Genomic DNA, 13,924 nt, shown 5'->3' with positions numbered 1-13,924 from the left:
GAGTCTACAGAGTCGAACTGTAAGCGCCCTCTTTAACCAACCAACTGCGGGCCGCAAAGCTTGGCTTGCATCCTGCAGTTCTGATCCCTGCTCTGCTGAACGGTACTCGGTAGGGAAAAAACACGTTGCGGACCGATTCAAAACTCGTTCAAAACTAGAAATCGCCGTGATGACATGACATGATGTGAGTGAAGAAGTCTGTCTGTCTGTCATCATGTGGCTGAGGTTGACGACAGCACGGCAGATAGAGACGGGATTTAAATCTCTTGGCTTCTGTAAGTCGTCACATACAGTACATTCTTGTCTGCATGATATTATATCTGTAGTAGAGTATGACACGTATTGGGGATATGTCCAGACCGTATCCGTACGTGGTGTATCAAAATGTCCCCGTAGCCCCAGCCTCTCCCGCACTTCAACGGGGTCATATTATAGTCGAGTGCAGGGGCTGAAACGCACTTTTTACGATTCAAATAAGAATCAAAGAAATCTTTACTTCTGTGAAGATGAGTTGTCAGCTGTTCTGATTGAAGCATAATCTACAACTCTCAACAGTTCCATGTAAACAAGTCTCAGATTAACCATACAAAGCTAAATCTCCACTACATAGATATAAATCAAGATACGGAAATGCATTCCAAACAACTGAGACATGCTTCCGTGACTTGCGTGAGCGCCTAGGCATAACAATCAAACAACCAGTCAAATCGCTCCTCATCGTAGATTACTTCATGCATCCTTCTAGAACAGTCACCTCCCCTTGCCCTTGCCCCAGCCTCGTCAATTTCGTCCAACATAAACAGTAGCGAATATCCTCTTGCGGACCACTTCCGCAGCAAAACAAGGTCTTGTTGCTCCGTCTGTGCAGTGCAGAACCTGCCTTGCATATGTACGGTAATTATTGCTTCACCGCAACGTTGAGCGATGAGTAAGGTATTAGTCTTTTAGCATAAACTGGATCTTTCAAGAGGAAACAAGGACAATCTCGGAGGAGGCATTACGCGGCGATTAGTTTAGAGCCCGACTCAGATAAACTGCGTTGATCAGATCGCAGATCTTTTTGATCTCGTGGGTCTCGTGTTACTTCCCTGCCTTTATGCTGGTGGAGTATTGTTGTATCGCCTCTACTACTGTAATACGGTTGCTGTATGGCTTCATCTCGAAACTGTGGTTTGAGAGAAAGAGATTGCTGGCTAACGAACTCGCCTTGCAACAAAAAGTAACCATTAGTAGCGAGGCGAAGGTTCCCCGATGCTGTTAGCAACAGAAGACTGATGCGTCTGGGTCGGTTTGGGTAATGCATTGACCAGAGGTGATACTGAAACTTCGGATAGTCTTGATAGAATGGAGCGTCTTAGGCATCGACTGACCTCCTTTACATACGAAGTTGTCAGACTTCTAACTGGATGGCTTTGTAGCTTATTACCGTTGACAAGGCCGTTTGATGAGAAACAGACGCGGCAGCATCCAGGTAGTTGCTACTACGAATCGTAAGCAACTTGGAGATAGTAAACTCGCGACAGAGAACATCATAGTCTGCAGTCCAAACTACATTGAACAAGCAACGAAAGATGTCAATATTAATCGTTTAAAGGTACAGTTGGTCATTGTACAGACTGAGCGGTGTAACATCAGTCTTCGAGATCACATAAGTTCTGCTAGAGAACTTGAACCAAGATAACCCGATGCTTCCAATAGTCGAACGCTAGAGTTTATCGTAAGTAATAGCTGTCTTGTACTATTTTTTATTCTGCTAGTATCTGTAAACCCTCGCCTTGGTGTGTCTGATGTGAGTGTCAGTATCCGTTTCCTCATCTCTGAGCATCTAAACGACGATCACAACTCGACCCAACCCATATTTTAGATGCTATCAAACAAAGGGAAGCTTTTTCTTGCTGCTTGAATGCGTTTTACTCCAGAACATGTCTCGCTTATCATGTATTCTTCACACCTGGCTATATGATCAGACATATCATGCGCTCACGATCAAGTATACTTAAACTTGGCCAAAACGACTATCTGAATACTAATCATAAATAAAACTATACTTGTGAAGTTGATATCATGCCCGCATAGTACTCTGCGAGTTGTCAGGTTCATTTGTCATACTCGAGTAAGTCGAAGCCCTCTGTCTCTGTAGAAGTAAGTGGCAGATAAAGTCAAAACCCCCAGGAATCATCAGGGTCACGAAGATAGACAGTAGTAGGCAGCTAGTTATTCAGTATCCAGTTACTCTGATAACCTAATGGTATCTAGACGTCTTACTAAGTCTTGGGATGTAATATTATGCTTGTTTAAAACACGTTCTACCAGTCACTAAGCAGACAACAATCTATCCTGGTAAGGCAATACTGATGTTTGCGAACTCTTCTAGTAAATGTATCCCTCCGTCCTGACTTCCAGCTGCATTGAGCTCTCTCTTACGTAGTTATCGTTCTGTCAAATAGGTGTTCTACAGTGCCTTATAATAGTTGCTACTTGGAATATGTGTTACCCAGAACCCACGAGGCTAGCATACACAGCTAGTATTTTGTAGAAAACCATGAGTTTTAAATAAGGAGTCAATACCGTCTCTCTGTCATCGATTTACTTGCCTCATTGTGACAGAATGTATTTCTAAGGCGAACTCTACACTTGCAAGGGCTGAGTTCGCCCATTGTCAAGTCTCCGTTTGTTCAAGCGACAGTTTCTTAATACCCTCGACTACATAGCACAACTACGTCCCCAAATGAACATTCATATTCTCTGGCATTTGATAGGTAAGATAGTATAGTAACTTGTACCTTTATGCACAGTGAGCTCTGCTCGTTTCTCAATCCGATCCGACACCTGCGGCTCTGAAAGTCGTGATAACTATATATCGAAACCGGGAGCTTGAAATACATCATGACTAAAGGTTGAAGCTTGATAGAGAAAGAGACATCGCTCTGTATAAGCAAGTTTATGAAAGTACAACAGATGACACCACAAGTGTTTCCACACGTATATCATGCCATACCTTGAAGCCGGTCAAGACAACAAAGCAAGCGCGGTATGTCCCGTCATCGCTGACACTCAGATCTTCTCAACGCTTAGACAATGCATCTCTCTTGAGACCGGGACATAAATTGTCAGCGCGTGCAGCACGCTCTTATGTCCGACCACGTCCGTGTCGCTGATCAACATATGGGCTGGTGAGGTCTGAGCGAAGCAAGCAATCACACGGAACACCGAATCATTTGCAGAGCATACAGAGTTTACCAGTTTCATTGTGTACTTCATATGGGGCTTGCTGTGTAGCTGTTTTCCTTTATTTGTTGGGATGTTAACTTGCTATAATTTCTGCCCGGGCAGAGATTCCACTTCGCTAGCTCAGATCTTACACTACGATTCCATTGTCGATGACCTTGAATGTGCTATTAATCACAGCAAGAGCGTATGGAAGATCTCTCCAGAGTTTCTCTGCTAACCAGCTTCCCGTTTCCTTACCGGCAGTTGCCTTCTCCCCACTCCTCAGGTGATAGCCGCATATCCCCATCGGCATTTCCAACCTAGGGCCATAGCTCGGTCTTCTCCCAAGAATTATTAGTCAACTTATAATTCCATCTCTTGCCGTCAGCTGGATCAGATAGATCGACCTGATCGACCTCCTCCGGAATTATAACCGCAACGCGGAAGTTCTTCCTCGCGATCTCATCATCCAGATCCTCGACCTTTTGGCCCGGTCCAAGTCCAGCATCAGGCTTCTCATCTCGCTTTGTTCCAGGAGGAGGATTGCGGAACGACCCTCGCATGCCCGGACTCAAGTTTCCAAAGTGTGCCGTGATCTCCTTGCCCCAATTCCACGAGGCTGAAACATCGTCACTCTTTCTCCGCATGTGCTTCTCAATCTCTTCCCTAACGGGCGATGCTGTTGGTTCGTCAATGTCTTGGCCAAGAAGATAAGCGCGGCCGCGCAGACGCCACTGAGTCTTTGTCTCGACGACCCAAAAGACAGCCTCAACAGGTCCTCCGCCACCAGACTGCGGAACGTGCTTTCCATCCGGTGATAGCTCGGGAATCTTTTCCATACGAGCGTCGGTGGTGATGGTGAGGAGGTCACTCTCATAAATAGAAGGGTTCAGTGGTGCCTGGTTCTTGGGGTTGACCGGTATCTCTGCCCAAGTGCCTCTATATACAACAGTGCGGGAACGAGGCGTCACCCCGGAATCATGATGGTGGAGAGTGCTAAGCATAAAGGTAGGCGAGTCCATCTTCTCGATGTGAGATAGAAATGTCGAGCGCCATGGCGCAGCTGGAGTAGCGGGAGAAGACATTGTGTGCTGAAGATGGCTCAAAATCTGTGTTGTTCGCTGAATCGAGCGAGTGACAGGTCTCATAAGTGATGATATTATTTGAGGTTTATCTCCAGAACGTTGTTGCTTATTGTGTTGCATGTGAAGCTGTTAGGTAGTGAGGTCGTCGAACAACCCCACTTTGATATCTAGCATCATAATCATAGGTCGATGATCAGGACATTCGTCTATGAGTCATTACGACAGTATATGAAGAACACCGTTCAAATAAGTGGTAATCTTGCACAAACCGCATTCACTACATTTTCCCGCAACATAACTGAGGATATATCAGGATATAAATAGACCGGATATAACAGCAACACGAGGATGAACCCGTTCCTGTCATACCCACCAAACTCGGGATGCCATAAATCGCTTCTGCATGATCCACCCTCATATCCAGAGCATTTCCGTTTTGGCGTGGCATCTGATCGAATTTCATATCCGCAGTATCACCACTAGATCTTCATAGTGTTGAGCTTGTTGGGGAACTGTTCCTGGTGACAAAGATTTACGAGTCATAGGGTAGGTTGCTAGTCAGGGTTGTGAAGGCTGAAAGCCACTAATGACTCTGTTAATCTGGGGCTCAAGACTTCGCCTAAAAATATCAGCGTAGTATGACTAAATAGTAACTGTTGGTCTTGTGTTTTAATTAGCATATCAATTGCTTGTGGATATAACCAGTTGTTTAGTCCATTATTAGGTCGAGCGTAGCTGCCGGTCGAGATATCGCAAGATTTCGAATGCGAGATTAACATTTCCCAAGATCAGTACGGTTGTTTGACGGTTGCTGAGCCTTCTACACTCGATTGCAGAGTAAAGGTCGCGTACGTCATAATCTTTGCGTAGATTGGTCAAAGAAGTTCTCTCTGAAAGTTCTAGACCGTCCGGGGTCTGGCGCTCAAAGAGGGATAGCGACGGTGGCCCGCGGCAGGGCGGCGGCAATACCAATGTAAGTTGGCGACGGAAACAGGGGTGCCGGGGCTCTACTTTAGTGTATTGTACTTTGGAGGTTAGGAAGTTCCGATGAATTGTCATCGTATAGTAATCGTCGTAATGTAGGGAGACGACTCGAATGAGATGGGGAGGATCGGCCAGGAAATGGCGCTTCTCTGTTGTGCCGACTCGTATCTTAACCACTATTGTTTCGCATTTAGTGCAAGGAGAAGCGAGGGTTGACAGGCCAGTCAACTATGTCGGCGGTCTCCGAGAGAGAAAAAGGGGATCGACAAATCCTTCTCTCGTTTCTTCTCGAATCTTTCCCACTACGTAAGTGATGTACAGTAGCGCAACCGTCAACTGCCGTAATGTTCTCGTGGTTGGCCCAAGACGTCATGAACATCCGAGGCCAAGGAACATTTAGAGTTGAGGAAAAGATTCCATGGAACGCAGAAGAGAACATAGCCAGCACAAGGGACCGTTCACATGTTCTATTCCCAGGGGCGCAATGGATATAGAGTTTAAACTGGCACTGATCCGAGACTGCTCCGCGTGTCCTGGTAGGCTAGTGCTGGCGGAGAAAGATGGAGATGGTCGTCTCAGGCACGGAGATCAACATAGAATTTGTCGGAGCGACGGAATAGCTCAAGGCGGTCGAGCAGAAGACTTGGCTTTGGCCCGATACCACTGGCGCCCGACTTAGCCAGGGTGCCGGGCTGTTGGGATCGTGTTGTCTTGCTTCTTTGACGATCGCCTCCCCGATGTTCACCCTTGGGAATGGTTTAACTTTATCGTGAGTCCTGGGCAGCAATGTAAACTGGAGCCCTGTCCTATCCTGTAACTGCGCCAACGTCAGCCTTTTCATATGCCAGTAAACCTGCAGCAACATCACGTGTGTCCGGCATCCTAGTTTCATCATATGAACCTTCCCAACTTTTTGAATCAACAAGCATTTTTTTGCTTGTTTCGGGAATGTTCCGGCTGCGCTGATTGCACAGTTCATTTACTTGACTCTCGTCTCTCCTGCCCACGGCAATGAAATGGCATGCCTGTCTCACTGTAAAATAAATTGATTCACTTTCCCAAAGAGCCATAGGTGAGCGAGGCGTTCAGCCCGGTGGGGATGATCAAGACTGTCGACTTGGTTGCGGCGATTGCTCTAGCAAAATAGACCTTGGGCCTAGGCCTGCGCACAAGATTGCGTGTTTTTGCACCCCGGGTTTCTTGAGAATCCAATGATGACATGATGGAACTTCTCAAGTGAAGGTTGGACCAAATTATCCGGATACTTTGGTGGGTACACTAATACAGATCTGCACAGCTTTTATGTCAAGGCCGAGGGCCACACCGAGGCAACAATGCATGTACTAGTAAACGAGACCGGCACTTGTTGACGAGACCATCAAAACCGGACCTCACGATCGATCCGTGCACCCGTCTAGTTTTGGATAGACACGGAGCACCTCTTTGAATGGATACCCGGCCGAGCCTAGGAGGAGGAAAGGAGGCTCAAAGGGCGGGATAGAGGTTTCTTGTTTCGAAGCGAGGTGGGAGATCCGGCAACGTGGTACTGAAGTGACGAGGATATTATCGTGAGAAAGCTGGCCTGATATTACCCCTTTGTATCGAGTAATGTAGTCTAGCACGTAGTGAGTGCACCACGGTAGATGGCCATAGACTAGTTAGTGTGTCGGGGGGGTGTTCGGTAGATTGCCATTGGTAATAGCCCAGAGCCACTGACATTAATTAACATTGGGCGTCAACTACGCGTAGTTCCTGGTTGCAATGTTGTAGATTCGTGTCGACAATCAACCGTTTCCAAGGGTCGAAAACCTTTGCAGCCAATGTTTGATCTGGCTTCGAAGATCGAGGACAACTTAAATCATCAGTAGGGAGTCGCATGCCAGTCTTATACAGCTGAACGCCAAGACATTGAATGAAATGAGGTCAGAATTAGGTCCATCGCAGGAGCCTTGGCCCCATCCGCAAACGTTGACTGACGGTTGGAAGTGGACGGACGATCCAATGCCATTCGATTCCTCTGAGTAAGAAGTGCCTGAGTCGTGGCATGGATACCCCTAGATGAAAAGTTCCAACGGGTGTACGCGAGGAATACATGTAGGTGCCCGGGAAAAACAGCCGCGATCTCTGCCATGGATGGATGGTTGGAAAAATTCCCCTCGGTGCAGGATAGGGCAGGTACCAACCAAGCTTGAAGGAAGGAAAAAAACCACGCGCCAGCGGGCGCACTTTGGGTCCCCCAACGCTTATGACTGCCGTTAGAGGCATGGTAAGTTTAGGGGTCTAAGGAAGGTACAGTACCTACAGTACGCACTTTGTTGCGTTACTGCTACTTCAGGTCAGGCCTGTTCCCTCATTTTCTACTTCTCAGTGTTTGGTTTACTCCGCCCCCGCCTTTTTTTCCATCACCCCCATCTCGTCTCTTATTTGACTCTTTTTCTCGCTTTGTCCCAGTTCGTAATTCCCTTTTCTTTTCCGGGATCTTTCTTCTTTTCGATCTTGTCCTTATTTCCTGCTGTATTATTGTCTGGTCTGACCTGGTCTTTGTCTGTCCTGGGAACCACCTCGAACACGCTTTCTTGGTGTCTCATGCTCTGGTCTTAAACACTCTATCATTCCAAATTACTTGCACCACCGTCCCGTCTCCGTCAGAGTCACGTCACGTCACTTCTCAACCGTCGCTATTAGTCGTTCATTCGCTATAACACAGCACAGCACATCACGGCACCTTATTATCTGGATATACTCTTTTCTACGGTAATGCTTCCAAGTTACCCTAACGAACTCTCTACCTTTCGCCAAACCCTAGCTATTGCCGCTGCCGCCTCCGCTGCCTCTGCCGCGGCTCTCCATGTCCGGTTCTTATTTCCAGCGCCCACTGCCAACAGCCGAATCCCGACGACAATAAAATCATACCCGTAGTGGTTTAAATCAGCAATTCGTATCAGCTCATCATCCTTTATTCCCGGAGCCGCCCTTTCAACCAAACCTAATCTCCAGAGCTCCCGTCTCGGCTACAGCTGCAGCTACAGCTCCATTCAAGCTCCAGTTCCAGCTCTCATTAGCTCCAGGGTCCCAAATTGATTGATCTTCCTCTTGGTCTGCCCAGGCAAATATCAGATCTTAGCCCCAGTTTCCAACAGATCTCCCGACTCCCTTCGCAACATCCAATTGGGATTCTTGTAATATTCTCGACAATACGCGCGCATTCATTTTTTAACGTCATCACCAATGGATCTCTCGCAACGGGCGCTTCCGCGTCACACTCACCACCAACCGCCGCCGCCGCTTTCAAACTCATCGCCGTCTCTTCAAGCGCACCATTCTACGTATAGTCCTGGTAGCGTCGCTTCCCATCCGACTCTTCCTCTACCAGGCACACATCCGCCACCCTCAGTCTTGACACCAGCCTCGGCCTCAACCTCGCCAGCATCCGTCTCTCATCGACTACCCTCCGCGCCAGCTTCAAATACTTCGAGACATCCTCATGGCGACTACCTTCCTGACCCAGAGGACCTAGACGCGTCGACGACACCTGTCGATGGTGAGGAGCCTCCAAAGAAGAAGCAAAAGCGCAACAAGCCAACTCTATCATGTCATGAATGCGTTGAGCGCAAAACCAAGGTGCGACATTTTATGCGATGCGTTTTCTGAAATCATGTTATTCTTACTTTATTCCATCTTATCTTTCCGCTTGACCCATGTGAAGTAAACCCACCCGCTGCTACCTGAACAATACAGCTGCGCATAAACTTCGAACATTGCTTCTTGCGTGCACATTGGTTTTGACTTTTGTTTCATATTATGGGGTTTGTGGTATCTGAGCGGAGTTGCTGACATCTGATCATAGTGTGACAGAGGTCGACCTCACTGCCTTGCCTGTAAGTATTGCTGTATGTCTAACACCTGGATTATTACTGACCTCTTATAGGCATAAAACGACAGACAGAATGCAGATATGCGCATGTTGCTAATCTACTTGAGTATGGAATCTCTCAATTTTGTTGCCGTTTGTTCTGCTTTAACAATCAATTAGGGAAACCACCCGGTCTGCCGCCAATGGCCGGCGCATGACGAAACCACCCAAAAAGAAGTCTGGTTCAAGTGGAAAGTCCCCAATCCCAAATATTGCCGATAGAGGCATATCAAACGACCCAAGAGCGACCTCCCGGGGTGCTGTCGCACTCTCTATTGGCCTCCTATCCAATGTCCCCTACTCCCTACCCTCTGCTAGCAACGTTTTCGGTATTGGATCCGAGCATCCTTTCGCCAACTACTGGACATGCGAAGGAGGCTTAGGAGAGGTCATTTCGGTCCTACCTGACAAGATACAGGCTGATATACTACTCAGTCGCTACTTCGAGTGTGTTGACCCTGTGTATCCCATGATACATCGCCAAACGTTCTATGCAGATTACGAGCACTTCTGGCAGATGAACCAACAAGACAAGAGCGATACGGATCCTTCGTTCATTGCATTGATATTCGTCATGCTGGCGTTGGGTACCCAGTTTGTGACATCGACAACATCGACCACAGAGCGAAAGCAAACAGCCGAGTTCTATGCCTCAGCGAGTAACCAGGCTTTACGTATTGCATCGTATCTCAGCAGTGCATCACTGCGCTCTATTCAGGCCATGGTCTTGATGGTGTACTTCCTCATCAACGACAACCATGCTTCAGACGGGTGGGCCTTTGCTGGCATTCTGATCCGACAAGCTTATGCAATGGGCCTGCATAGAGATCCGAATATTGGTATGTTCCCTGCTTATCTATGTAGACGTGTATTGACTTTGTATAGTAACGCCGAATGCCACTTTGTTCGAGAAGCAACAGCGCAGAAAGGTCTGGCAAGCAGTCCTGCTTCAAGATACGTTCCTTACTGTCTTACTCTCTCTACCACCCTCCGCGACACATACGGATGTTTCCGTCGAAGACCTGCTAGACGATGGTTCGTCAATTGCAAACAGTGATCCTACAGATACAGCATATATCAGGGGCTCCTGGACCTTGGCCAATCTGGTTCAAGAGACTATCTGTTCACCACGGTCACTAGATCTACCCATTTGTTCGACGGCAAGACATAAGTCGAAGTTGATCGCCGACTTCCGAGCAGTCTATCGATCCTTCCCTGATGTCTTCCGGTCATGGGATCCAGATAGCATCACAGCGCTTGCAAAAACAAACAAAAGGGTTGTCCGCCAGACCCTGTTCTTGACAAGCAACTACTTCCATAACCTGATGCTGGTCCACGCTTCTGAAAGCCCTGACGTTCCTGTCAACGTTCGTGGGACACTGGAGGCGGCGCACGATGCTATCACTGCCTTCTTTCTCCTTTTCACCCTCCTTGAAATCGAGGCACGCGTCTGGTGGGTTTTCAATCATCGGGCCTTCCTGGAAGCGCTGTGCATCGGTAATGTTTTGAAGGAGGCGGCACGCGAGCCAGGCGGCGCAGATATGATGGCAAGGGATCCTTTGCTCGTGAGGGCGAAGGCTGATATCAGTATGTATCCACGGAATATCTTCCTTTCAGACAATTCGCTAACTTGTCAATAGCACGCATGATTTCCATCATGCAGGTCATGGGCGAAGACTCTGAGGTCGCCAGAACACGAGTTCAGGTCTTGAGTGACTTTTTGAACTAGGAGAAGAAGTAATACTCTTATACGGAGAGTTCGAGTAATGATTCCATGAGACGGATGTTGTAATCCTGGGAAAGCCTTGTTCCTGTAAATCAGCAGATGACGAGCATGGCGAATGTATATATATAGAACGTCATATGCTCAACTTCGAAGCTGCAAATCTCTTAAGGCGATTAAAAGAAGACCTATAGAATCAATCCTGCGCATGTATAATTGATGAAGCATCTCAAAATGTTCTGCTGTGTATTCGGAAGTTGCATGCTATGTTTGAAATTCATAGTGGATATGACGAACGTATAGATAATCGAGTCACCAGCGTTGAGTCAAGACGATGTCAGAATAGCTTGACAATACTTGAAAAGGGATTATGAGAATGTTGAGAAGAGTCTTGAATCACATATTGCCAAGACAAGACAAGCAAGGGACTTGCCGAGACCGTGAAGCCCCACTAAAGACTCGGCCGGGGCTGAATGATGGACTCGTCAGCTAGTGAATGCTGATTGGCCGAGTGACAGACTACGCATTCTGATTGCGCAGCCCGACCCTTAGCACGTTAAAGACGACAGGTGAGCTAGACTCAGAAGGGTCGCAGAATCGTTTCAGCGCCCGAGCTACTGCGTATGACAGGGCTTTTAGAGGCGATTCCAATGCTTTTTGGGGAGGCATCCGCGTGGCCAGGCATCCCACATCCCGTTTTATCCGTCTAGTCGCGTGGGCTTTTTTTCTTCTCCCTCTCTTGTTCATTTCCTCGGGATGTCATCTCAATTTAACGTCAGACTAGGACTCGTATTGATCCGATCTTATTCTTGACTTATTTCCCTCACAAAAACCTTCTTTCTTTAAGCATCCGTTCCCTTTACCTTCCATTTTTCGTATTCCTTCTGCCTTAAGCTTCTTTCTAGCGAACGCGGCTGCCTTAACCCCTGGCCTGTCGTGTAAGAGGGATTTGACGTCACAGGACCCTTTCTCACAACAACATCAACACCACAGCTTGTCGATAATTATCTCACGATGCGCGGCCTCACGCAGGCTGCCGCCGCCATGCTGACACCCGCGTTGGTGTTGGCCCATGGACCTCCTCATCCTCCTCCTCCACCTCCTCCGCCACCTCATATGGGCTTTCTGCCTTCAGCTCTCGACGTGACACCTTCAGCCTTTGTCACAGTCAAGGTCCCCTGGAGCGAGACTGAGTCGTACCCTTTGGTACGTACTTGAGTCCTAATAACGCCATTCTCGCGCTAACATGTACTTAGACACTGCGGTTCGATGTGGAGGAGTCAGAAGAAGTCTGCGGCCCTGCCAGCATCAGGCTCAATGGCGAGCCCCTTAACCAGGACGGCAAGGGCCAGGGCGTTGGATCATTCCTCATCAACAACGAGACCACTATCTCAGCCGATTGGGCTTTCGAGTGCATTGGACCCAAGGAGTTCCCTTTCGCCCAGTCAATGCGCTTCAACGTCAAGGCCCTTGATGACATGGCCGTCTATGAGGAGTCTTCCTTCTGGATGACCTTCAAGCAAACCGCACCTGTCCGAATTTCCGATGTTGGAAACGCTGACTACGTATGGAGTCTCTCAATGCCCTTCAGCAAGGAGAACAACACCTCTACAGGCGACAAGCCCTCATCCGATAACGCGCCTCCGATCTGGGAGAACCCCCACCGCGAATTCCAGGACCCCGAGGAGGAGCTTCAGGTTGAGTTGATGGAATTGGAAGCTCTTCACAAGCAGATTCTTCAGCTTGAGCAGCTTGTTGAGGAGAGAGAGGCATCTGTTGCTAAGAAGCTTGGCAAGAAGTATCCTCCTCCTCCCCCTTCCACTTACAAGAAGATCAAGGATTGTGATGGAGTTCAGTGTGTTTTGCACACCGTGACTGATGAGATGCGACATACCGCTCATCGATTCTACGACCACGTTTTCGGACCTCCTCCTCCCCCTCCTCACCATGGCCCTCCCCACCACGGCCCTCATCATGGAAACGGCACTCACCCCCCTCACCACGGACCCCCTCACCACGGTCCTCCTCATCATGGACCTCCCCCACCTCCTCCTCCCCACCATGGTCATCTTCCTTTCCCTTTCCCTGGAGGCCATCCTCCTCCTCCAGAGTGCCCTCCTTGCTCTTGTGATCCCCATCACGGCAACCCTCCCCCTCCTCCTCACCACGGAGATAAGCCTCACGAGCCTCACCATGGCAAGCCTGAGCATGGTCCCGATCACGGCCCAGAGCACGGTTTCCACGCTGAGGGCCACGAGGGTCATCCACCCCCACCTGTAAGTTCAATCTGATAATGCGATGATAGTTTCACGTACTAACTACTTTCAAGCCTCCTCCCCACCCCATCATTGCAATCCTTGGCATCGCCGCTATTGCTCTGGCTCTTTTCATCGGTATTGCCGTTGCCTACATCCACCGTCGCATCGCTCGTCTCAGCCCCGAGTCTCGACGTGCTATCCGACGCGCATTCCGTCAGTCTCCTGAAGAGCGCCGCCAGGGTTCTGCCCTGAAGGCTGCCTACCGCGCTTTCGTTTCTCGATGGGTTGAGAATGAGGATGACGAGAAGGAGGCCATGCTCAGCGGTGGCCGACACCGAAGAACCTCCAGCACTGCGACCATGGAAGAGGAAATTGCTTCTTTCCGCGAGGCTGCCAACATGGTTGATGGTATCGTTGCTGCTGAGGAAGGTCACCACAGCCACGCCCATTCTTACAGCTACACCCCTAGCTCTTCTACTCCTTCCCACTCATCACACCACACCGCCGCAGCATACCCTACTTTTGCCGACGATGCAAGCCTTCCTCCCTACGATGACGATGAGCGCGACTCGTCTGTTGTCACGGATGGATGCCGATACACTCCTGGCAGCTCCGATTATACCCCTTCCAACTCCGGATCCAACGCCAGCGATGTCCTCGGAGACACCAAAAACTAAAACGAAACTACATGAATTTTAAGCACAAATGATTTTCTTTTGCATACAACTATGATACACCATATTTCCTTATC

At 48.6% G+C, this 13,924-nt stretch overlaps 3 protein-coding genes across 3 annotated transcripts; 2 read left to right on the top strand and 1 right to left on the bottom strand.

The window, feature by feature from the left end:
• Positions 1–3,530: 3,530 nt before the first annotated feature.
• Positions 3,531–4,295, bottom strand: B0J16DRAFT_383138 (uncharacterized protein; the record flags this gene model as incomplete). The annotated part of the gene is made up of 1 exon (XM_046131309.1): positions 3,531–4,295. One exon carries the CDS (start codon positions 4,293–4,295, stop codon positions 3,531–3,533), a length of 765 nt encoding a protein of 254 aa, XP_045985184.1.
• A 4,212-nt stretch (positions 4,296–8,507) lies between these two features.
• On the top strand, positions 8,508–10,921 carry B0J16DRAFT_318905 (Zn(II)2Cys6 transcription factor; the record flags this gene model as incomplete). Its single annotated transcript, XM_046125483.1, has 6 exons — positions 8,508–8,900; positions 9,127–9,157; positions 9,208–9,259; positions 9,313–10,031; positions 10,078–10,779; positions 10,833–10,921. 6 exons carry the CDS (start codon positions 8,508–8,510, stop codon positions 10,919–10,921), a joined length of 1,986 nt encoding a protein of 661 aa, XP_045985183.1.
• Positions 10,922–11,929: 1,008 nt separating this feature from the next.
• B0J16DRAFT_318904 (uncharacterized protein) lies at positions 11,930–13,850 on the top strand (the record flags this gene model as incomplete). The annotated part of the gene is made up of 3 exons (XM_046125482.1): positions 11,930–12,121; positions 12,172–13,191; positions 13,245–13,850. The coding sequence occupies 3 exons, from the start codon at positions 11,930–11,932 to the stop codon at positions 13,848–13,850; spliced, it is 1,818 nt and encodes a 605-aa protein (XP_045985182.1).
• Between the last annotated feature and the right edge of the window lie 74 nt (positions 13,851–13,924).

The sequence above is a fragment of the Fusarium flagelliforme genome (genome assembly GCF_020744385.1).
Source record: "Fusarium flagelliforme strain FIESC 12 MPI-CAGE-AA-0113 chromosome Unknown B0J16scaffold_3, whole genome shotgun sequence".
Classification (NCBI taxonomy): domain Eukaryota; kingdom Fungi; phylum Ascomycota; class Sordariomycetes; order Hypocreales; family Nectriaceae; genus Fusarium; species Fusarium flagelliforme.
The sequence above is the reverse complement of the archived record's forward strand: the minus strand, read 5'-3'. Positions and strand labels throughout refer to the sequence as shown.